General features: G+C 39.0%; 1 protein-coding gene across 6 annotated transcripts in view; it reads left to right on the top strand.

Moving 5' to 3' along the window:
- Positions 1 to 25,262, top strand: part of WDR41 (WD repeat domain 41) — a 104,810-nt gene that overhangs the window by 40,199 nt on the left and 39,349 nt on the right. For 3 of the 6 annotated variants that reach the window (XR_003521932.2, XR_003521930.2, XR_003521933.1), the window contains exons 8-13: positions 4,379 to 4,489; positions 15,312 to 15,496; positions 18,464 to 18,585; positions 19,410 to 19,498; positions 20,332 to 20,465; positions 23,157 to 23,359. Coding sequence is in view for 2 of the 6 variants with exons in the window: in XM_027604594.2 (XP_027460395.1) it covers positions 4,379 to 4,489; positions 15,312 to 15,496; positions 18,464 to 18,585; positions 19,410 to 19,498; positions 20,332 to 20,465; positions 23,157 to 23,309 (794 nt within the window). In the remaining 4 variants the exon portion in view is untranslated. Of the gene's footprint in view, positions 1 to 4,378; positions 4,490 to 15,311; positions 15,497 to 18,463; positions 18,648 to 19,409; positions 19,499 to 20,331; positions 20,466 to 23,156; positions 24,220 to 25,200; positions 25,246 to 25,262 lie in introns of those variants that run through there. The other 3 variants (XR_003521931.2, XM_027604594.2, XM_027604595.2) reach the window with 3 other exon arrangements.

Below are 25,262 nucleotides of genomic sequence, written 5' to 3'. Positions count from 1 at the left end.
TTTTTTAATCCAATCTGATAGCCTGTGTCTTTTGATTGGGGCATTTAGCCCATTTACATTCAGGGTAACTATTGAAAGGTATGAATTTAGTGCCATTGTACTGCCTGTAAGGTGACTGTTACTGTATATTGTCTGTGTTCCTTTCTGATCTATGCTGCTTTTAGGCTCTCTTTTTGCTTAGAGGACCTTTTTCAATATTTCTTGTAGGGCTGGTTTCGTGTTTGCAAATTCTTTTAGTTTTTGTTTGTCCTGGAAGCTTTTTATCTCTCCTTCTATTTTCAATGATAGCCTAGCTGGATATAGTATTCTTGGCTGCATATATTTCTCGTTTAGTGCTCTGAAGATATCATGCCAGTCCTTTCTGGCCTGCCAGGTCTCTGTGGATAGGTCTGTTGCCAGTCTAATGTTTCTACCATTGTAGGTTACATATCTCTTCTCCCGAGCTGCTTTCAGGATTTTCTCTCTGTCTCTGAGACTCGTAAGTTTTACTATTAGATGTCGGGGTGTTGACCTATTTTTATTGATTTGAGAGGGGTTCTCTGTGCCTCCTGGATTTTGATGCCTGTTTCCTTCCCCACATTAGGGAAGTTCTCTGCTGTTATTTGCTCCAATATTCCTTCTGCCCCTCTCTCTCTTTCTTCTTCTTCTGGGATCCCAATTATTCTAATGTTGTTTCGTCTTATCGTATCGCTTATCTCTCGAATTCTGCCCTCGTGATCCTGTAGTTGTTTGTCTCTCTTTTTCTCAGCCTCTTTATTTTCCATCATTTGGTCTTCTATATTGCTGATTCTGTCTTCTGCCTCCGTTATGCTAGCAGTTAGTGCCCCCATTTTTGATTGACCTCATTAATAGCCTTTTTGATTTCCACTTGGTTAGATTTTAGTTCTTTTATTTCTCCAGAAAGGGTTTCTCTAATAACTTCCACCCTTTTTTCAAGCCCAGCTTGTATCTTTAAAGTCATGATTCTGAACTCTAGGTCTGACATCGTACTAATGTCAGTATTGAGTAGGTCCCTGGCAGACGGTACTTCCTCTTGTTCTTTTTGCTGAGGTGATTTTTTTCGTCTTGTCATTTGTCCAGAGGAGAATGATGAATGAGACAACAGAATGGTAACAGGTTAACAACGTCTCCAGGAAATATACTCTATACAAATCAGAAAAGACCTGAAATCAGGGGACAAGAAAGGGAAAGAAAGAAGAGGAAAAAAAAGGGAAAAGAAAAAGATAAAAACAAACAAAAACAGAACAAAACAAAAAAAAACCAGAATATGATCAAATATGATCAGGCTAGTGCATAGATCAGTGCCACACACTAGCTTTTGGGCATATTTTGGTCTGTTAGAAGAAAGTGCCTGCTAAAATTTTAAAGGAAGAAAGACTTATATATGTACAAAATAAGGGTTGATACAATGAAGGGATGGAAGATGACTGTGAAGATGAAAATTATAAAAGATTTTATAAAAGGAATTGATAAGAAATTGTTTTTTAAAAAGAAAGAAGAAGATTTAAAAAAAAAAAGAAAAAGGAGAGAATGTGAATAGGCAGGAGACTAGAACAAAGCCATACACTAGTGATTTAGGGTATATTTTGATCTGTTAGAAGAAATTGTATCTCAAAATTTTCAAAAGAGAACAACTTATATATATATATGCCAAAAATAAGGGTAACTAGTATGAAGGGATAAAAATATGACTAAAAATGAAAAATAAAAAGTTTTTTTTTTAAAAAAGATTGATAAGATGTTTGAAAAAGGGAAAAAGAAAAATTCAAAAAAAAGTGAAAAAAAATTAACTTTGAAAAACTAATGAATTATGGTAAAAAAGCCATGAGTTCTATGTGCAGTATTCCGCTAGCACTGGAGTTCTCCCGTTCTCCTTGATCGGTAAACTTGGTCTTGGCTTGCTGGCTGTTCGTGCTGATCTTCTGGGGGAGGGGCCTGTTGCCGTGGTTCCCAAATGTCTTTGCCGGAGGCGGAATTGCCCCGCCCTTGTGGGTCCAGGCTAAGCAAGGTGCTTGGGTTTGCTCTCAGGAGCTTTTGTTCCCTGCAAGCTCTCGGTACAGTTCTGGAGGACCAGGGTGAAAATGGTGACCTCCCAATCTCCGCCTGGCGGAGCTGAGAACTCGGGGCCCCGCTCCTCAGTGTGCTCCCAGAGGAAAGCAGTCACTCCCATCTCCCTGGTCTCCGGCCCTACTCCGTGCTCACCCGGCCTGTGATCGAGCGTTTCTATGTCTGGCACCGGACCCCGTGTGGAGTCTCCAAACCCAGCAGATCCCTGCGGTTCGCTCCCACGCCGCTCCTCCCGTGGGAGAAAGGGGAGTCTCCCTGGCTCTGCCCCTTGTTGGGTCCCTGCTGGAGGAGCAGTAGCCCGACTGGGCCGCGGATCACAATTTATGGCAACCCCGAGCTGAGAGCCCGCGCCTCGGCTCCGTCTCTGCAGCCGGCTTCCCCGCTCCGATACCTGGGAGCTCTGCCGTACTCAGGCACCCCCGGTCTTTCTGTGACCCCAAGGGTTCTGAGACCACACTGTCCCGCGAGGGTTCCACCGCCCGCTTAGCCACTGGAGCAATGTCCCTCAGTGGAGCCAGCTTCTAAAAGTTCCGATTTTGTGCTCCGCGGCTCTATCTCTTGCCAGAAGCGGCCGAGGGAGGCCCCCTCCCCCACCGTCTATCCTCCCGAATATCGCCTCGGATTCACTTCTCTGCACGTCCTACCTTCCAGAAAGTTGTCGCTTTTCTGTTCAGAGTGGTGTTACTCTTCTTATCTTCGATCTCCTGTTGAGTTCCTAGGTGTTCAGAATGGTTTGATCCCTATTCAGCTGAATTCGTGAGACCAGACGAAATCCAGGTTTCCTACTCCTCTGCCATCTTGCTCCGCCCCAGGCTATTTTTTTCTTAACCATTTTTTAGAATTGACTATTGCTTCCCTTTTGTCTTTTGGATCTAATTTATATTTGTTTTATTTCCTCAAGTTATTACATGGGTGACCCTGTGAATACTTGCCAATGGGGACCATATTTTTGGATTCACTGAACAGTTTCATATTATATTTAGTACCTGGTAGTTTATAGAAACCTACTTGATAGGTTTCCTTTTCTTGTCAGTATTTCAGGTTATTATTTCTCTTAGTTTGATTAAATAGTACATTGTCCATTATTCCACAGTCCCAATCTCAAGGTGATTTAGTAGTATTCAGACTATAAGTAGAGTTTTTACACAACTTTGATAGGTATCCAGAAGCATTCCCTTTGTATTTACTGAAAGACCTTCTTCTTTTGATAGCCACAGTTTGAATGTGAATGGCTGTCAGGATGAAATAACTTGGCTAGAGATTTGTCAGTTGGTAACATGTTGTCCAGAGACATAGAAAGAAATGTGGTATGATCTGTTTTCCAGAGAGAACTGTGAGAAAGAAGAGAGACATTAGTAATTAGCTACCACCTGGAAAGGATCTGAGTTCTGAGGCCTACCCACTTCTCAGATATTAATCATCCTAATCTGTGAGCATCATAGCACTTGGTACAGTGGCTTATCTACAGCACTTAATACATTGATCATAAGCTTGTTTATAAGTCTCACTCCCACTCTAGACTGTATTTTAGGGCAGTGACTGGGCCTTTTTCACATTTGATGTCTAAGTTTCTGAAACATAGTAAATGTTTAGTAAATGTTGATAGAATCACTCCTGTTGATTTGATTTTTGGGTTTTCTGTATTGATTAAAGTTAGGATTTATACAAGTTTAAATAAAACTATTTGTTAAAAAGTCAGATAATGAGTAAAGCAACACACTGAACATCTATTATAGTCAAAAGTATATTAAAGGAACACATTGGATATCTGTGACACACAGAAACTATAAGGCATGTTCTCAGAGAATTTATAATTCGGTAATGTATGCCTAAGTATCAAGAAAATTTTTTAAAAATTAATGGCTGCTGAAGTCTTTACTGAGTTGAAGTTAACCATGAATTTGTAGCTTCTTTTGTAGCAGTGCTTACTGACCTGAGAACATGAGTAGAGAAAGCTGATGATGAAGATGATTCTAGGTTGTGGACCAGTCACTGTCCAAGGAGAGAGGGAGGCAGGGTAGCCAGACTTACACTGAAGCCCTAGATAAGATGGAGACTTCTGGCTTAAAAAGAGTTTTAATAAAGGAACAGTTGTAAAGACACACTCACTTGGGATTTTAGTAGATCATCTCAAACATCTCAAGCATTTGAAAGAAATACTCTAAAGTAGTATGAGTAAGGCTTTCTTTGGAGATGAGTTTTTCAATATGTGAGATCTTTCTCACTTAATGAAATGCTAGCTTTTTGAGCAGAAATAGAATTCTATCTTCTTTGACCATTTTAACAAAATTATATCTGTATTTTCATTTAGTAATTTTCCGGCTGGTAGCACCCACAGAAGAATCACTGGAATGGAATATTCTTGAAATTAAGCGCCTCCTTGATCACCAGGATAATATTCTCTCATTGGTTAATGTCAATGGTAAGCTTATTGTGTACATGTTTATATTCTGTAAAATTTTGCACTTTGTTAACAGTACCAATTCTGAACTTTAGTCTTGTTTTGTTCTAGGATTCTATAATTACCATCATTAAAATAATGGTTTACAATAGTAGGGATCAGCAGTTTACCCAATTCTGAGATTTAAGCCAATGGAACTGATCAAGTTTCTTGGGTTGGTAGGTATCTAAGATGTAGGAATAAGAAAAATAGAGTGAGGCAGAGAAAGAAGATGATGGAGGGACATGATTCAGGTGCTGCGTGGTAGCTGTGGGATGCCTGTCATAGGCTATAAATACTAACGCTTAGTAGCATTTCAGCATTTTTGGTAAATGGTTCTGGCTAGTTTTTCTTCTATAGAGACCACACATTACAATATCATATAGCAAGATATACACTTAGAGCAGAAGGAGCAGGATTCAAGCGGGTTGTAATCATGACTGAAAGACTGCCAGAGAATACCACCGAGATAAAGGAAAGGTCTGCAGAAGTTGGGGCATATCTGCCCTTCTTCATGGTTGTGAGCTGACTCTGTCATCAGATGGCAGGGTAGGATCACAAACCACCAGTTCTGGGATTTGGTTGGCTCACTTTTCAAATAAAGTGACACCTTGTATCATCAGACCTCTATTGGGGAATCTGTATTCCATGGTCACACAAGAGGAGACCTGGATGGCTTAGTTTGATGATAGTCTGAGGGAGACCATAAGAAAATTGTGAGGATGCTATGAATATGATGTAGTGGGAAGACCGGACTGCATGCACTCCCTGACCTGAGCCCTGGCTCTTTTGAGCAACACTTTGTATAACCATGAAGGAAAAGGAAATAGAGGTACAGACAGCACCAAATGTAGTCTTTATTTTTATGCCATTGAATCACGTTTTCAGATACATGTGTGAGAATGTCCTTTCCAGCTCCAAAATCCTCTTCCCTGATAGTCATCTTCTTACACAACCCAGCTGCAAGTCTTTCTAAAGACCAGATTGTCTGTGGTGATAGAAGTAACATGTTGGGAGCACCCTTTTATTTTTCTCTGGGGGCTTTTATTTTCTCTAGCCATGATGGGCAGCACAAAAGACAGGCTCTTATTTGGGAGATCCTCTGATACTGAGCCCTTAACTCCAAGGCCCTGGAGCTGCTAAACAAAGCACAATTACACTGGTCAGGCCTAGTTGGTCTGTTTTAGTGTTGAAGCACTGGTACCATTGGCCTAGCATGGCTCCTTAATGAAGGTGATGGGATGTTACTCAAGAGACCTTAACCTCATGGAGTTTCTTTTGCTGCGTGATATGCAAAGAAGCTTGTAACAGTTTAACCAAGAAAGTGTTCTTCAAGTATTTCTTTGCCAACTTCTTAAGGGAAGGAAAATGGAAGTCTAAAGCAAAAAAATTGGTAATGAAAGTTACAGGAAACTCCTAGTACTTTTTACTTTATTAACTCCCTGACTGTAAAATTACACTACAAATAATAAATAAGCCAGGAGCATATTGAGGAATCATATATAGACAAAGAGTTTGTTAGAATTTGAAAGTGATATTGTGACAGTCTTGTTGTGTACGCAGGCCTGTTTGCTATACCGCAGATTTCAGTGATCCTGAAATGATTATGTTGTACAATTCCCAGCTCCATTCTCAGCCCTGTGTTTTTTCCCCATAGTTATGGAAGATGTGGCTAGTTACTGGGTCTGTACTTCACAGGGGAAGTACATTTTCATTGAGGTGGCCCCAGGCCACCTTAGAACGGTAGGACAGAATTCCCACAAATGTGGGTAATGAGTAACAGGTTTGCCACAGATTCCTGAATTTGTGAGCAGAAGGTTTCTAACAGATATACAAGATAACCTTGTTTATGTCTTCTAGCAAAACGCTCTGGTGCTGCTTCATTTTATTCCTTTTCTTGTTCTGACAGCATGGTATGGTAATCACAATTATTAGTTCTTGTGAGGGAAAGGTAGACAATTACAAGAATAAGATTTCATACTAAGTGACTTTTGATACTTACATTGGAGGAAAATCCATCCATATATATCATTGAGGTTGTTTTGTGTGAAACATTTTGAGTGACCTGTTGGGGAATATATATTATACAGTGATAAATTACACTGACTTAGCTGAATGCCGCTATTTTGTTTTAAGTGGAAAATCCCAACTGGGCACAAATACTTTGTTTCCAGTGCATAGCTGAATGACAGATAGTTGGGAGGATTAAGTTAGAGCAGGCAGCTGTGTGGTCTCGGGGTTACCTGTTATGATGACACATGCAGAGTTAGTGTCAAGAATCTTCACTCCTTAACTTCTCTGGTTCTTTTGTAGTTTGAATGAAATTGGAAAGAGGAGGGAAAGGGATGGAAAAGAAGGTCATGGAAAAAGTAGTACCGCCTTAGCTGTCCCACTGTTAAAATTAGAAACTTGTTTCTCTGCACAGATGAGAAGTGAATTTGTTTCTTCACAAGGCAAATTCTGTAGTCTGTTAATGAACTATAGAAATTGGACTTGGAACCAATACAGAATAATGTTTCCATGTATGATTATTGGTAATTTTTTATTTCTGAGCAGTTGTTCATCTAGTTATTAGATATTTATGTCATGGTTCATTTGATAAATGGAATAATCAAATCCTAATTAACTCATCTTTGTATTCCTAAATTACAAATAACTGGATGTCTTAATACCATTATTATGGAATAATACTGGGGGCTCAAAGTAATCCCAGGGACTCAAAGATAACATTTGAAATCTTTTTTAAATGGCTGTGCATTTATTATTGGATTTTTACAATCATCCTTATTCAGTGTATGAGAAATCCAAAATAGAGAAAGGTTAAATGACTTTCTGAGGACCAGGGGGCTTGTAATAGAGCCACAATTAAAACTTGGTTTTTAGACTCACACTTACCTAAAATATGTAAGGATTAAAATAAATTAATTTCTTTAAGATAATTTTTAGTGTCAGCAGTTGCCCATTTTCTATTAAATACATAATTTATAAGGTTTCTTAGTTGGCTCACTAATTTTAAGTTTATAAAAACTTGTTATTACACAAGTAATACATAGTCATAGTAGAGAAATGAGAAAATAGAAACGTGTAGAATGTAAAAATTAAAATTGTCCCATGCTACAGAATTAAGCACTGGTCATCCATATCCTTCTAGGCATTTTCTGTATGTGTATACACACACACACACACACACACACACACACACACACACACACACACACAGACATATGGCTTGTGGTTTTGTAATAATATGTCATGAGTATATTTCTAAAGCAATAGAAACATACTTTTACAACTTAATTTTTAATAATACCATTACTGTTTTTTTTGTTTACCTTTCCTTTTTTTTTTAATTTTGTAATGTTAGTCACCATACATTACGTCGTTAGTTTTTGATGTAGTGTTCCATGATTCATTGTTGCATATAACACCCAGTGCTCCATTCAGTACATGCCCTCTTTAATACCCATCACCAGGCTAACCCATCCCCCCACCTCCCGCCCCTCTAGAACCCTCAGTTTGTTTTTCAGAGTCCATAGTCTCTCGTGGTTTGTCTCCCCCTCCGATTTCCGCCCCTTCATTTTACCCTTCCTACCATCTTTTTTTTTTTTTTTTAACATATAATGTATTATTTGTTTCAGAGGTACAGGTCTGTGATTCAACAGTCTTACACAATTCACAGCGCTCACCATAGCACATACCCTCCCTAATGTCTGTCACCCAGCCACCCCATCCCTCCCACCCCCTCCCACTCCAGCAACCCTCAGTTTGTTTCCTGAGATTAAGAATTCCTCGTATCAGTGAGATCAGATGATACATCTTTCTCTGATTGACTTACTTCACTCAGCATAATAAGATCCAGTTCCATCCACGTTGCAAATGGCAAGATTCTGTTGTATATATATGTAACACATCTTCTTTATCCATTCATTTGTCGATGAACATCTTGGCTCTTACCACAGTTTGGCTGTTGCGGACATTGCTGCTATAAACATTGGGGTGCACGTACCCCTTCGGATCACTCCTTTTGTATCTTTGGGGTAAATACCCAGTGGTGAAATTGCTGGGTCATATGGTAGCTCTGTTTTCAATTTTTGAGGAACCTCCATACTGTTTTCCAGAGTGGCTGCACCAGCTTGCATTCCCACCAACAGTGTAGGAGGGTTCCCTTTTCTCCACATCCCCACCAACATCTGTTGTTTCTTGACTTGTTAATTTTAGCCATTCTGACTGGTGTGAGGTGGTATCTCATTGAGGTTTTGATTTGGATTTCCCTGATGCTGAGCGATGTTGAGCATTTTTTCATGTGTCTGTTGGCCATTTGGATGTCTTCTTTGTAAAAATGTCTGTTCATGTCTTCTGCCCATTTCTTGATTGGATTATTTGCTCTTGGGGTGTTGCATTTGATAAGTTCTTTATAGATTTTGGATACCAGCCCTTTATCTGATATGTCATTTGCAAATATCTTCTCCCATTCTGTCGGTTGTCTTTTGGTTTTGTGGACTGTTTCTTTTGCTGTGCAAAAGCTTTTTATCTTGATGAAGTCCCAATAATTCATTTTTGCCCTTGCTTCCCTTGCCTTTGGCAATGTTTCTAGGAAGAAGTTGCCGCGGCTGAGGTCGAAGAGGTTGCTGCCTGTGCTCTCCTTTAGGATTTTGATGGACTCCTGTCTCACGTTTAGGTCTTTCAACCATTTGGAGCCTATTTTTGTGTGTGGTGTAAGGAAATGGTCCAGTTTCATTCTTCTGCATGTGGCTGTCCAATTTTCCCAACACCATTTGTTGAAGAGACTGTCTTGTTTCCATCGGACATTCTTTTCCTGCTTTGTTGAAGATTAGTTGACCATAGAGTTGAGGGTCCATTTCTGGGCTTTCTATTCTGTTCCATTGATCTATGTGTCTGTTTTTGTGCCAGTACCATACTGTCTTGATGATGACTGCTTGAAGTCCGGAATTGTGATGCCGCCAGCTTCGCTTTTCTTTTTCAACATTCCTCTGGCTATTCGGGGTCTTTTCTGGTTCCATACAAATTTTAGGATTATTTGTTCCATTTCTTTGAAAAAAGTGGATGGTATTTTGATAGGGATTGCATTAAATGTGTAGATTGCTCTAGGTAGCATTGACATCTTCACAATATTTGTTCTTCCAATCCATGAGCATGGAATGTTTTTCCATTTCTTTGTGTCTTCCTCAGTTTCTTTCATGAGTATTTTATAGTTTTCTGAGTACAGATTCTTTGCCTCGTTGGTTAGATTTATTCCTAGGTATCTTATGGTTTTGGGTGCAATTGTAAATGGGATCGACTCCTTAATTTCTCTTTCTTCTGTCTTGTTGTTGGTGTATAGAAATGCCATTGATTTCTGTGCATTGATTTTATATCCTGCTACTTTACTGAATTCCTATATGAGTTCTAGCAGTTTTGGGGTGGAGTCTTTTGGGTTTTCCACATAAAGTATCATATCATCTGCAAAGAGTGGGAGTTTGACTTCTTTGCCGATTCAGATGCCTTTTGTTTCTTTTTGTTGTCTGATTGCTGTGGCTAGGACTTCTAGTACAATGTTGAATAGCAGTGGTGATAGTGGACGTCCCTGCCATGTTCCTGACCTTAGGGGGAAAGCTGTCAGTTTTTCTGCATTGAGAATGATATTCGCTGTGGGTTTTTCATAGATGGCTTTTATGATATTGAGGTATGTACCCTCTATCGCTATACTCTGAAGAGTTCTGATCAAGAAAGGATGCTATACATTGTCAAATGCTTTTTCTGCATCTATTGAAAGGATCATATGGTTCTTGTTCTTTCTTTTATTAATGTATTGTATCACATTGAATGATTTGTGGATGTCGAACCAACTTTGCAGCCCATGAATACATCTCACTTGGTCGTGGTGAATAATCCTTTTAATGTACTGTTGGATCCTATTGGTTAGTATTTTGGTGAGAATTTTGGCATCCATATTCATCAGGGATATTGGTCTGTAACTCTCCTTTTTGATAGGATCTTTATCTGGTTTTAGGATCAAGGTAATGGTGGCCTCATAAAACGAGTTTGGAAGTTTTCCTTCCATTTCTATTTTTTGGAACAGTTTCAGAAGAATAGGTATTAATTTTTCTTTAAATGTTTGGTAGAATTCCCCTGGGAAGCCATCTGGCCCTGGGCTCTTGTTTGTTGGGAGATTTTTGATTAGTGCTTCAATTTCCTTAGTTGTTATAGGTCTGTTCAGGTTTTCTGTTTCTTCCTGGTTCAGTTTTGGTAGTTGATACATCTCTAGGAATGCATCCATTTCTTCCAGGTTATCTAATTTGCTGGCATAGAGTTGCTCATAATATGTTCTTATAATTGTTTGTATTTCTTTGGTGTTGGTTGTGATCTCTCCTCTTTCATTCATGATTTTATTTGGGTCATTTCTCTCTTTTTGATAAGTCTGGCCAGGGGTTTATCAATCTTATTAAATCGTTCAAAGAACCAGCTCCTAGTTTCGTTGATCTGTTCTTTTGGTTTCTATTTCATTGATGTCTGCTCTGATCTTTCTTATTTCTCTTCTGCTGGGTTTAGGCTTTATTTGCTGTTCTTTCTCCAGCTCCTTTAGGTGTAGAGTTAGGTTGTGTATTTGAGAACTTTCTTGTTTCTTCAGAAAGGCTTGTATTGTTATATACTTTGCTCTTAGGACTGCTTTTGCTGCATCCCAAAGATTTTGAACAGTTGTGTTTTCATTTTCATTTGTTTCTATGAATTTTTTTATTCTTCCTTAATTTCCTGGTTGAACCATTCATTCTTTAGTAGGATGCTCTTTAGCCTCCATGTATTTGAGTTCTTTCCAACTTTCCTCTTGTGATTGAGTTCTAGTTTCAAAGCATTGTGGTCCAAAAATATGCAGGGAATGGTCCCAATCTTTTGGTACCGGTTGAGACCTGATTTGTGATCTAGGATGTGATCTGTTCTGGAGAATGTTCCATGGGCACTGGAGAACAATGTATATTCTGTTGCTTTGGGATGGAATGTTCTGAATATATTTGTGAAGTCCGTTTGGTCCAGTGTATGTGTGTCATTTAAAGTCTTTATTTCCTTGTTGATCTTTTGCTTAGATGATCTGTCCATTTCATTGAAGTGGGTAGCCCTCTACTGTTATTGTATTGTTGTCGATGTGTTTCTTTGCTTTTGTTATTGATTGGCTTATATAATTGTCTGCTCCCATGTTAGGGGCATAGATATTTACAATTGTTAGATTTTCTTGTTGGATAGACCCTTTAAGTAGGATATAGTGTCCTTCCTCATCTCTTAGTCTTTGGTTTAAAATTAATTTGTCTGATAAAAGGATTGCCACCCCAGCTTTCTTTTGGTGTCCATTAGCACGGTAAATGGTTTTCTACCCCTCCCACTTTCAATCTGGGGGTGTCTTTGGGTCTAAAATGAGTCTCTTGCAGGCAGCATATTGATGGGTCTTGTTTTTTAATCCAGTCTGATAGCCTGTGTCTTTTGATTGGGGCATTGGGCCCATTTACATTCAGGGTAACTATTGAAAGGTATGAATTTAGTGCCATTGTATTGCCTGTAAGGTGACTGTTAGTGTATATTGTCTGTGTTCCTTTCTGATCTATGTTACTGTTAGGCTCTCTGCTTAGAGGACTCCTTTCAATATTTCTTGTAGGGCTGGTTTCTTGTTTGCAAATTCCTTTAGTTTTTATTTGTCCTGGAAGGTTTTTCTCTCTCCAATTTTCAGTGACAGCCTAGCTGGATATAGTATTCTTGGCTGCATATTTTTCTCATTTAGTGCTGTGAATGTATCATGCCAGTCCTTTCTGGCCTGCCAGGTCTCTGTGGATAGGTCTGTTGCCAGTCTAATGTTTCTACCATTGTAGATTGCAGATCTCTTGTCCCTAGCTGCTTTCAGGGTTTTCTCTTTGTCTCTGAGACTCGTAAGTTTTACTATTAGATGTCGGGGTGTTGACCTATTTTTATTGATTTTGAGGGGGGCTCTCTGTGCCACCCAGATTTTGATGCCTGTTTCCTTCCCCACATTAGGGAAGTTCTCTGCTATAATTTGCTCCAATATTCCTTCTGCCCCTCTCTCTCTTTCTTCTTCTGGGATCTCAATTATTCTAATATTGTTTCATCTTATGGTATCACTTATCTCTCAAATCCTGCCCTTGTGATTCAGTAGTTGTTTTTCTTTTTGTCAGCTTCTTTATTTTCCATCATACGGTCTTTTATGTCACGAATTCTCTCTTCTGCCTCATTTATCCTAGCAGTTAGATCCTCCATTTTTGATTGCATCTCATTAATAGCCCTTTTGATTTCAACTTGGTTAGATATCAGTTCTTTTATTTCTCCAGAAAGGGTTTCTGTAATTAATCTTCCATGATTTTTTCAAGCCCAGCTAGTATCTTTATTATCATCATTCTGAACTCTAGTTCCAACATCTTACTTATGTCCGTATTGATTAGTTCCCTGGCAGTTGGAACTGCCTCTTGTTCTTTTTTTTTTTTAGGTGATTTTTTTCCGTCTTGTCATTTTGTCCAGAGGAGAATAGATGAATGAGAGAACAAAATGCTAACAGGGTAACAACGACCCCAGAAAAATATACACTAAGGAAATCAGAAGAGACCTTCCAGAAAGTGGTCGCTTTTCTGTTCAGAGAGTTGCTGCTATTCTTCAATCTCCTGTTGAGTTAGTGGGTGTTCAGAATGGTTTGATCCCTATCTACTGAATTCCTGGGACCAGACGAAATTTACGTCTCCTACTCCTCCATCTTGCTCCTCCAGCATTACTGTTGTATTTTGTAGATGTCTTATTTGTTCAATTCCCAACTGGATGTTTAGATTATCTTCACATTGTTAATGTTATATATAATAGGCTTGTTACATATATCTTTTATCTACTTTCTTCAGGATAAATTCCTAGAAGTGGAATTGTTGGGTCATTGGGTTTCCTTTTTTTTTAAAGGTTTTGATGCATATCAACAAACTTGAAAGGATTGTAGCAGTTTGTACTAGGACATTAGTAGGACCAAAGTGTGTTGATTTCCTATGCTGTTGCCAGCTTGGGTATTTTCCTGTTTTTTCAATCTTTCCCAGTTTTCACATCAGTAAGTAGTATCTTACTGCTTTTAGATTTCTTTGATTATTAAGGAAATTGACCATCTTTTCTCATGGTTACTGACCATTTGTATTTTTTGTTTTGCCTGTTCCGGTCTTTTGCTCATTTTCTCTCCTGGAGTATTTGTCTTTTTTTTAGTGGTTTCTAGGAGCTCCTTACATATCAAGTATAATAAACCCATTTTGACATCTGAGTTGCAAATGTTTCAGTCTTTTGTCATTTAAATATGAGTTGTTTTTTTTTTTTTGCTTAGCAGGTATTTACACATATATCTTTCCCTACCCTGCCTCTTTTAGAGCTTTTTAGCACTCTGTATTTATAAAAGCATTTACCTTTACTTTTTTCAATCCTTTAAGCACTTTTTTTTTAAAGATTTTTTTTAATTTTAGAGAGGGAGAGAGCATGCACTCAAGGGAGCAGGGAGAGGGGGAGGGAGAGAGAGAATCTCAAGCAGACTCAGCTCACAACTGTGAGACCATGACCTGAGCTGAAACCAAGGGTCAAATGCTTAACTGAGTGAGCCACCCAGGCACCCCTCCTTTAAGCACCTTTAATGTTCTAATATATTTGAAACTTACTTTGGCATATGTCAAATAATAGGAAAACTATATTTGTCTCTGCTCCCAGTTCCTGGCACCGAGCTCCTAAAACCTCTGTAATTTCCTAACTGATAAGAGCACAAGGAGCATCTTTTGTTCTAATATTTGGTCTGATATTTCCTGACGTAAGAGCTCCTAAATCTCTTGGAATTTTCTGGGTGATAGGAGACCATTATTTCTTAGTGGGCTTCTGGATGGGGACTGGTCACCAGAAAGACCAAATGGTGATTAGAAACTTGGAATTTTTAGTTCCACCCCTCATTTTCCAGAGAGGGGCTGGAAATGGAGTTAATAATTGATCATGCCTACATGATGAAGCCTCCATAAAAGTCCTAACAGTGTGGGGTTTGGAGAGCTTCCAGATTGTCCCCCACGTGGAGGTGCTGGGAGAATGGCAGACTTGTAGAGGACATGGAAGCTCCACAGCCCTCCAGCCCTTCCCACACACCTTGTTCTACAGATCTCCTCCATCTGGGGGTTCGTCTCTCTGTACTTTATCATATCCTGTCAAAATAAGCTGGTAAACAGGAAGCTTTTCCTGAGGTCTGTGAGATTCTCTAGCAAATTAACTGAACCTAAGTGGGAGCTGATTGGTGCGAAGCACAGGTAACAGCCTGGATTTGCAATTGGCATCTGATGCTACCTCTAGGTAGAGTGTCAGAATGAGTTATATTGTAGGACACTCAGAGTCGCAGAATTGCTTGGTGTGGGAAAGGCCAACACACATCTGGTGTCACAAGTGTTGTAAGTGTGGTAGTAGTGTGACAGCAAAAGAGAGACACAGGAGAAGTGTCCATTTTCTACACAGTATATGATCCAAGGTAAGGTTCTTTTATTTCTGTTCTCTAGTTAGTTAACCAGATAATCCAGTGAGAGGCATTTCTTTCCTCACTGAATTGAAATGCTGTTATCACATCCTAAATAACCAAGTAGACTTGAGTCTCTTTCTGGTCTTGCTGTTTTGCTATATGTATCTTTCTGTTTGGCTTGTCTAGGTACCTCACTAGTCTAAATATTGTTGTTTTATAGAGCATTACAAGTAGGCAGTCCATTTCTTTTTTACCTTTAGCCTACGTAAAATGATAACTAATGAGACAAATATGAACTCTGCCTAGATGTGAGTTTTGTAACTGGCTCCCATGTTGGAGAAATGATCATCTGGGATATTCTGGACTGGACCGTGCAAGCCTGTGAATGCAACTTCTGGGACCCATCCCCACAGCTGGACACCCAGCAAGAAATAAAACTCTGCCAAAAACCAAACGACATTTCTATTCATCATTTCACATGGGATGAAGAGGTAAAAAAAAAAAAAAATTTGAGAAAATATCTGTAAACTTGGCTTTTTTAATAAACCCAGTTTCTAATTTTTTTAACTTAATCTCTTGATGGATATAGAAAGGTATCATTCCCCACGTTCAGGTTATGCTTTAAAATGTTCTGATATTTTTCAAAGATTGCACACCTTGCACTAAAAAAGCCTTTTAATCTTAGCTCCTTTCTGTGAGGCAGGAAGTGATTAAATGTCCATAGATTTAAAAACACTTGAAATTTTTGGTTGGATTAAATAACCCCATAGGATTTGAGGATAAGGCTTAAAATGCGCTTTCAGAAACACTTTGGGAAAGGATCTTTTGAAGATGCTTGTGCATTTCCTGCAGAGGTAAAGGAAATTAAAAATTTTAGGAATGTTTTTCTCTTAGTCTACTAGCATTGTGGGGCGAGATGATTTGTGTGAGAATTACTAAATTCATTCCTTTAGGCCCTGGTGGTGATGCTATTGAAATACTTTACATCTTTTTTACCAACAGATTACTGAATGTTGGCTCTGATCTGTACATTTCTTCTTTTGCCTTCACAGGCTTAGAAAATGTGTGCAAAGGGGGCTTACTTCTCTAAATGTAATCAGAAGAAATGTTTAAGAGTTGCAATCCTTGAGTTACAAAGAGGGGGAGGCTTTTTTTTTTCACTTTATTTTGTGCCTTTCTATACTGTTTACCTTTTATAATCATATGCATGTTTTTTGTTTTAAAGTTTATTTAAGTAACCTCTGCACCCACCGTGGGGCTTGAACTCACAACCCCCAAGATCAAGAGTCACATGCTCCTTCAACTGAGCCAGCCAGGCAGCTCTGCCTGTTATTTTTATTTTAAAAAACTCAGTGATAGTGTTATGGATGGGGAGAGAATGGTCCATTTTTTGTTTTCTTTGCACCTCTCACTTTAAAAACAAAAGCAAAACAGAATACTCACATGTCCAAGGATTTTTTTTAAGATTTACTTATTTATTTAGAGAGAGCGAGCTTGGGGAGGGGAGGAGCAGAGGGAGAGAGAGAATCCTGAAACAAACTCCCTGCTGAGTGGGGAGCCCAACGTGGGCCCCATCCCAGGACCCTGAGATCATGACCTGAACTGAAATCAAGAGTCAGCTGCCTCACCAACTGAGCCACCCAGATGCCCCCAAAAGTTGTTTTTTAAATCCACACTTTATTTTGGAAAAAAAAAATTAATACATACGATAAACATGTTAGGGTCTCAGAAAAGATGGAAACTACATTTCTAAGAGTTGTGGCCCTAAAAATTATATATATTTTTTTCATTTGATAACCTCTTTTGTTTATAAAAATTAGTGTTTAAGGTTTTTCATTTTGTATTTTTAATCTCAAAAGTTCTGATTGATGCTTATTAACTGCTATAAATGCTTAATAAAGCATTACTCAGTTTTCCCTAGTATTTCTTCTTTATAGAGGTTTGTTTTTTCTACAGGGGGCCATTTTCTTTTTTTTTTTTAAGGTTTTATTTATTTATTTGAGCGAAGAGTGAGCAAGAGCTGAGGGGAGGAATGGGGAGAGGGAGAAGCAGACTCCCCGCTGAGCAGGGATGTGGGGCTCCATCCCAGGACCCTGGGGTCATGACCTGAGCTGAAGGCAGATGCTTAACCGACTGAACCACCCAGGTGCCCAAAGGAGCCATTAATTATTGATGATAGGTGACTGATGCAGTGATTCTGAGTAATACCTATCCAAGAGCTCATTAACTCTCTAGTTGTGTTTATAATTTTCTTTGTGACCTTTGGTAAATCACTTAAACTCTGCACAGATTTCTTAGTTTGTAGAACTAGTTTTGGGGCTTTCTTTGCATTTGAATTGCTACCCATAGGGCTCTAGACTTTAGCAAGTTGGCCAGCTTTTATCAATGTCCCTGACACTGGTCCTCAGCTAGTCTTGCTAAATGCAGAGTACCATTACATAGGGCCAAGGGGATCATTCCAGATTTAGACTCTGATAAGCCTTAGGGGCATACTTTGGTCTAAATATTATAGGTCTGAGTTGGGTTTGTAGCCTTTGAGGCTGCATGAGAAGACTTTTTTGGTATAAAACAGGGAGGCAATGTAGGGGTTTTGAAAGGGCTGCCTTACTGGGGTACCTGTTGCGTAAGAAAGTGATTCTTTAGGTGAGTGCTACCAAAGTCTAGTGATTGCAAAATCATTTCAGAAGCTAGGTGGTGTGGTGTGAGGCAAGAGCAAGGGACTGGAGTAACATGACCTTGGTTCTAATATCTGCTCCATGTCTTAACTTTCTGAGTGACTTCAGTCTTCTTTTAAAATTTTAACAGGCTTATCTGGAAAATGGCAATAGTACTTGCTTTCCCTACCTTAAAGAGATGTTGTGAGGCTGTCATAAGATAAACATTGGTGAAAGTATCTTCAAAAAGTTAAAGTTGTTTTAGTAAGAAGGTATTTCTAGTAATACATTTGGAAAAATGTTTTTGCAAATCCTTCAGGGGATCCTAAGATGATAGTGTCCGTACAGCATATGCTCTTGTGTGTCCTTTATCGGTCTCTTGCATGCTTAAAGTGTGGAGTTCAGGTCATTTTGCTCACATTGTCCAGGCAAAAGAAGCTAAGTAACTTCCCAAGGATAGAGTGTTATGTGAATGAACACCTAGGTAGTAACTCAGCAGCCTCCACTGTAGGCCATTCTGCAGCCATAGTCACTCTCAAGTTGTATTTTAGTGAGGGAAGAAGGTGATGCTAAGGCGTGTAATATGCACAACTTCCTCTGTGTTGGTGGTGGTGTCCTTCTACCTTTTAAATGCTCTGAGCTTTCCTTTGCACTTCAGGGGGCAGTATAGTAGGTAGGACTAAGAGCTAGGAATAGGGAAGGTAACGGTGGCTTTCTGATGTTATAGCCAGGCTGGAAATCTGTTATACTGTGTAGTGGTAAGTACTAATTTTATGCCCATTTCTGAACTTTTTCCCCCACCAGAATGTATTTGCTGCAGTTGGAAGGGGTTTATACGTGTATAACCTTCACATGAAGCGTGTGATTGCTTGCCAGAAATGTGCCCATGACTCTAATGTCCTGCACATTGCCAAACTTCCGAACAGGTATACGGTCCCATCTGTTCTACAACAAATGAAAGAAACTCACATTTCCCAGCACCACCAAGGTAATTTCTCAAGTGGCAAAGCTTATCTGGCTCCCTGGTTTGACCTGGTAGGTTCTTTGGGAAATGGAGAATACCCATGGCTGTCTCTAACAGAAGAGTTTGTGGCAGTATGTTACAACATTTACAAGAAGCAGCATTCAAATGAATTACATTGAATTTGATGATAGGAAGAGATAACGTTAAAATTTGGTATTTATTTAAAAAGACAAGGTCTTTTGGGCACTATGTGCTCATTTTTCTTCTTCTATTTTCCATAAACTCATATTTTCATTGTAGTTGTTGATGGCCAGCAAGAAATGGTCATCTCCTTGTTGTGTGAGGCTACTAAGCAAGGGCTTTCCTGTTGGGATAATTTTGGCTGCTGAGTTGCTAGGGATGAAATTACAGGAAGGGAATACTATTTTCTGTGCAGGATACCGTTAGTGTTAGAGCCACCCTGAGAAGAGATACTGTGAGAGGAGGGAAGGGGGGACGGGTCAGGATACTGTGAAAGTGTAATTCATACTGTTTTTGTAAATGTGTTTTACAAAATGGGATGAAGTATTTATCACATTTGAGCCAGTTTAACAGTGTAACGGGTGCCCTTCCCGAAGAGTGCTTTTACTTTGCATTGTAAAGCCATGTTAAATTACGATTTTTATCAGCTCCTGCCCAGAACCGAAGAGAAGCGGTTGAGGGCTCCACTGATTTCTTTCACTGCAGATTTCGCATTGGCCCTCCGTGGCGCATTCTCTTTTTATTACTGATTTTCTGTTCTGACAGGCAGTTAATCTCATGCTCGGAAGACGGCAGTGTACGCATTTGGGAGTTAAGAGAAAAACAGCAGCTTGCAGCTGAACCTGTACCAACAGGTGTGTCTTTTCTTCTGTGAAAGGCAGAAGGCGCATGTTCACATGAAGAATATGCTAGTCGGGATCTCGGATCATATCTTAATATTGCTCTAATGTAGAACTGCCTGTTTTTTTTCATCTCAAGTCAACTAGTATTTTATTGTTTTAAGGGAAACTCTAATTTCTGAACAAATGACCCATTGACGTAATTATTCATTTTATATTGTCTGTCATAATACTTGATACACAAGGAGGATTTGTACCATCAGATACCAAATTCAAGTTTTCTTTCAGCCTGGAAGCATTAATATTGAACTCAGTTTATGGAAAAAAACACTTTTGTGTTTATATCATAATCTCATGAGCTCTCGACCTGCAGGTGTTTGCTTTGAAAAACAAAATCCTGGTTCATTAGCAACCTTTGCATAAGAAATCAGATGCTGCTACCTCTGGAGTTTCTTCTGATCATGCGACGTACTAGGATACTGTTTTTGGACACACGTTGCTTTTCATCTACACTTTGTTGATAGATCTGTGTTGTGGCTTTTTTTTTGGACACTGACATTCAGGGCTTTTACTGCTCTCCTCTTTTATTCCCAGTGCCTTTTTGTCATGTTAATACACCTTTACCAGTGGGTGAGTAGGGGCAATAAAAGAGATGAGCAGCAAACCTGGTAGTTAAGATGAAATAACAGATTTACAAAAACGCTAGCTTAGTGTTTCATACCATCCCCTTAGCCCTTGACTAAAGTACAGAACATCTTTGCATTTAAATTTTCTGTTTTTCTGATCTTATATTCTAAGTAAAGAGTCCAGTAATTTTGGAAATGACCAAAATGATTTTGTTTTTCTAGGTTTTTTTAACATGTGGGGATTTGGAAGAGTGAACAAGCAAGCCAGCCAACCTGTTAAAAAGCAACAAGAAAATGCTCCTCCATGTTCATTGGAGCTTATTGGAGATTTGATTGGACACTCCTCATCTGTGGAGGTATTATTTTTAATAGGCATGTAAAGGTTTAGGGCATTCATAAGGACCTATACTTTTTTTTTTTCTGTATGTTTTTGCTGAATCTAAACATGGATAGGTTATAGTATGTGCAATTAAGATCTCCCTTTACAGAGACACAAAGTGATGAAGCAAGGAATGTGTTGCTTCTAAAAATGGGCTTAATCACCATTATTTATGAAATGGAGACAGCCAAGAGTCAGACGATGTGAATCATGTTGCATACCTAACAGTAGTAGAGGGTGCATGGAGGGTTGGGTTATATATGTAGAATTAAAGCCTTGCAGAATGGAATTCCAGGGGCCTTTATCACATTCATGAACAGAGTACTGTTTTTACCTCCTCTTGAAGGATATTTTGTTAGCTTTCCTAAGACTTAGGGTCTTGGTTATTGTTGTGCATATATGAAAATACTAGTTGAGAATTGTAAGATGTATACAATTCTACCTTGTGGAAATTGAAGTACATTAATATTTACTGTATGCACCATTGTTGATAATGAAAGGAATAAGATCATTAGAGATAAGGAGAGGATTGGAACTGGTAGTCGTATAAGCAGAGCCCTAAGTAATGAATTTCTTAAATTGTTCTTCCCTGTTTCCCAGCCAGGGAGGAACAAATTACTTTTCATTTGAATGTGCATTTATGCTTCAGGGCAGCTGCAGTGCACTTACCAATCATTGCTTCTGTTTTAGGCAGTATACTAGACACTGGAGTTTACGAAGATACAAGTCATACAATCCTTGCCCTCCTAGGTCTTCTAGAGCGGAAGGGTACAGCCCAACTAAGTTGTTAACCTAAGCTGCTCAGGCAGGCTCAGATGACTGTAGACAGCTAGTGCTCAGGAATTGGAAGGTTGGGGAGGGTTAACATACATAGCCTTGTGACCCTGAGTTCCCTAATGGTGGGTGTGTTGGGTCTTGTTTATCTTTGCTTTCCTCTAACACGTAGCCCAGTTGTTTTCCTTTTGTTCTGTTTTTTAATTTTGCTTTTGCTTAGGTGACTATTGTGTAGTTTGGTATTGGGGAGAACAGAATGTGGTAGAAGTGCAGATTGCATCTCCGTGGTGGCATGAGCAGAGTGGCTGGGTTGGAGCAGTGGTTTTCTGTGAACAGACACTAGTAGGAGATAAAGCCTGAGAAAGTAGTTTTGCATCAGATTAATTTTGGCTTCATTTTTAAAATAGTAGGTACCCACTAAAGGTTTTTAAATGGTGGGGGTAGGGGCGCCTGGGTGGCTCAATCGGTTAAGCATCTGCCTTTGGCTCAGATCATGATCTCAGAGTCCTGGGATCGAGTCCTGCATCAGGCTCGCTGCTCAGCGGGGAGTTTCCCTCTGTGCTCTCTTGCCCTCTCTCAAGTAAATTAATAAAATCTTTTTAAAAAAATAAATGGGGTAACCTTCAAAGTGGCATATCTGCCATAATGTAGACCTGAGGAATTTTCCTGAAAGTGTTGACATTGAAGTTTTTCTTTAAATATCTCTGGCTTCTTTGAGAAAAATCTTGGCTCCCTTTTAGGTGCTACCTCCTGAACTTCCTCATTCTTCCTCATTCCTTTTATGTTTTTACCCTTACTCCCTAGCCAACCCTGTTACTTGTAGTGTTTTGCTCCCCTCCTTCCCCCTCTTCACTTACGGATCATCAGCTGAGGCCTTATCCTGCTTTGTTCAGAATTGTTATTTCAGAGAGAACTCCCATCCTGTTCTTTGATGTTGTATTTCTCTCCTTTGTTTTACTCTTGCCTCGCCAAGCTCTGCTCTCTACTGCAGAGGTAGCTCTGCTGCCTTTTCATGAACACTTTTCTTTTTTCTTTTTTTCTTTTTTCTTTTTTAAAGATTTTATTTATTTATTTGAGAGAGAGAGAATGAGAGATAGAGAGCACGAGAGGGAAGAGGGTCAGAAGGAGAAGCAGACTCCCTGCTGAGCAGGGAGCCCGATGTGGGACTCGATCCCGGATCATGACCTGAGCCGAAGGCAGTCGCTTAACGAACTGAGCCACCCAGGCACCCGAACACTTTTCTTTTTTAATTCTTCTCTTCCAGCCTATTTCTTCACCAGGCATGACCTTCCCTTCATTTCAGAAGTTTTAGATTTTTGAAGCTTTGACAGTTTCGGTGGTTACTGATCTAGATCCTCTCTCTCTATGGCAAATCCTAGTGTGAACTACATTTTTTAGTACCTGGTTACATGGTCTTTGTTTCAACTATGGTGTGGTTTTCAGAACGGAACTAGAACCTCCTTCATGGTAGGGACCATGGCATATAGATGGCATTCTGTAAATGCTTCTGGATTAGAGAGCTCAAGCCAGTGTTTGTCTTGCAGAATTAGGAGTTTGGACGTTTTACTGGTAGCCATTTGTCCATAAATAATAAGGGAGGTATAATTGATGAAGCAGTTCTGGCAGGACTTCTGACATAAATTTAAAACAAATACCTGAAGAATTCGATTATAGTAAAATTGAAGAAGATGCTGTGGGAATTCACAAAGATAGGTAGTGTAGTTCTGATTATTAAAATACAAGATAATGCTAGACCATTACACAACTTCTCCTGAAAAATGAGTTTATATTCAGATTCAAATAACTCTGCAAGTTACCTATCTTACAAGCACATGTTAGTCTCGCCTTTTCTCTCTGAAGTTCCTATAATCAGTGGCTTTAAATTTCTTCACAGATGTTTCTGTACTTTGAAGATCATGGACTAGTGACATGCTCTGCTGACCATCTCATTATTTTGTGGAAAAACGGAGAAAGAGAATCTGGATTGCGCAGTTTAAAATTATTTCAAAAGTTAGAGGAGAATGGTGACTTATATCTTGCGGTCTAGTTGAAGGAATTTGGAGCACATGTGCATGAACCTTGAACATCAAATACAGGGTAATACTCAAATTTGTAATGTATTGTTTTTTTAAAGAGTTTAAGTAATCTCCACCCCCAGTGGGGGACTTAAACTCACAACCCCCAGATCAAGAGTTGCAAGTTGTTTCTCAGGTATTAACATTCACCAAAGAATACACGGCAAGTTTTTTGTTTGACTTTTCACAGAGCAGTAACCTGAAACCACTGAGGAAATGGGTCTAATTTCAGCAGTGAATTTTCAGAAAGTACTCAGATCAGAGCAAAATATTGGTTGATAAAGAATTTTAGCCTAGTGTCCGTATAGAAAATTTTTTTAAAATAACACTTAAAAAAAATTCTATACCAGAAATTGTATGAGCTTACGTTTAATGAGAAAAGTGCTCAGAACCTCTCACTCACTTGATTTAGTATAATTTCGTTGCCTCTAATTACATTCTTATTCATCACGAAAATTTTTTAAAAAGTTACATGTACTTTCATTTAGGCCTTTCTGAATTTTGAAGTACCTGCCTTTATTCTCAAATGAGTATTTTAACTATACCTGTTTTAAAAAATTTATGAGCCTACTTTTACGAAAATATATATAATTATAGAAGATATTTTGGGATAAAAATGAAAAGTCCACTGAATAACAGGTAGGACGTGTAGCACATCTTGAATTTACACCTTGAGACCTCCAAGAGATTGTGCTTTGTGTTGCTGCTCAAGGGGTGAGTGCTGGGTTTGAGCTGCTTCATTTGAACCTAGACCCTGTGAAGAGGTGGAAATAGAACAGCATAACTGTGGCATTCGTTAGAAGTTTTTTTTTTTGTTCTTTGGTTTTCTTTAGAACCTGTTGGATTAAGAATCTGTGTGATAAATATATCCTACCTCCTACAGATTCCCTGGTCTTTGGTAACTAATTAAGAATGTTCTGTGAGCAAACTTGAGTCTCTTACTGTTTAACTCCAACTTTTTTTGTTGCTGGTGCCAAGTAATTTGTTTAAATGCTTTTGTTGTGTTTTAGTTTAGCTACTACAATTCCTATAAACTCAGATCAATAGGAATCTTACCAGGGTGTATTTTTCCCCCATGTGAATTGGCCGAATAGTGATTAGCTAGATTGGGACCGGACCAGCACCTAGCCCTCAGATATGCCAGGGATGAGAGCTAGATCAGTAAAGAGGTACAGTGTTTCCCAAGTCAGAGACTGGAGCGCAAGTACCTGATTGATCTTACCGTTCCTCCAATATGAAATACTTGAGAAAGGCTTCATTTGTGTAGTTACTTGCTGTGACCACTCAGATTTAATCCTCTTTATCACCCTACCAGCCTTAGAACAGAATATTCTTTCTCCCCTTTGGTACTAAAGAATAAAAATTAAAAAAGAAAGGAGTTATTCTTAAAGTGCTCATCAAAGAATCCTATTACAATGTTGGAAGACTGATCCTTCTCCTTTGCTCTCTGCCTATTCACCTGTTCATCCCACTCATCTCTAATGGAATTTTTATAAAGTGTTTTTACTAGTTTTATCTTTGACCATTGCTTCCACAACTACCTCCAGACTGGAAGAGCTAAGGTCATCTATGCCAGACTGATGCCCTAATGTTAGGAATGAGGAAACTGAGGCCCAGGCAGGTAAGGCCTTGCAATTAGCCCTATTCCATCAGATTGTTGACCACTTTAGTTAGGTATCTCTGAGTCATTTTCAGCCTTTAAAATTTTCCTCAATAGCTGGACTTTCTTCTGTTACTAGCTAGCTTTTTCTTTGGACATTTTACACGAAGTCTTTTTCAAGTTGTTTGCTTGAGTTGTATAAGACCTCTTCCATGAATTATACAAGGAATTCATAGATTTTTAACTGCTTTATTTCCTAATAGGTTTTGGGTTAGTAATCTATTCCCATGGAGTGACAGAAACTATAGGTGAGTTTTGGGAGCAA

Source organism: Zalophus californianus, chromosome 5 (genome assembly GCF_009762305.2).
Source record: "Zalophus californianus isolate mZalCal1 chromosome 5, mZalCal1.pri.v2, whole genome shotgun sequence".
NCBI lineage: Eukaryota > Metazoa > Chordata > Mammalia > Carnivora > Otariidae > Zalophus > Zalophus californianus.
The sequence above is the reverse complement of the archived record's forward strand: the minus strand, read 5'-3'. Positions and strand labels throughout refer to the sequence as shown.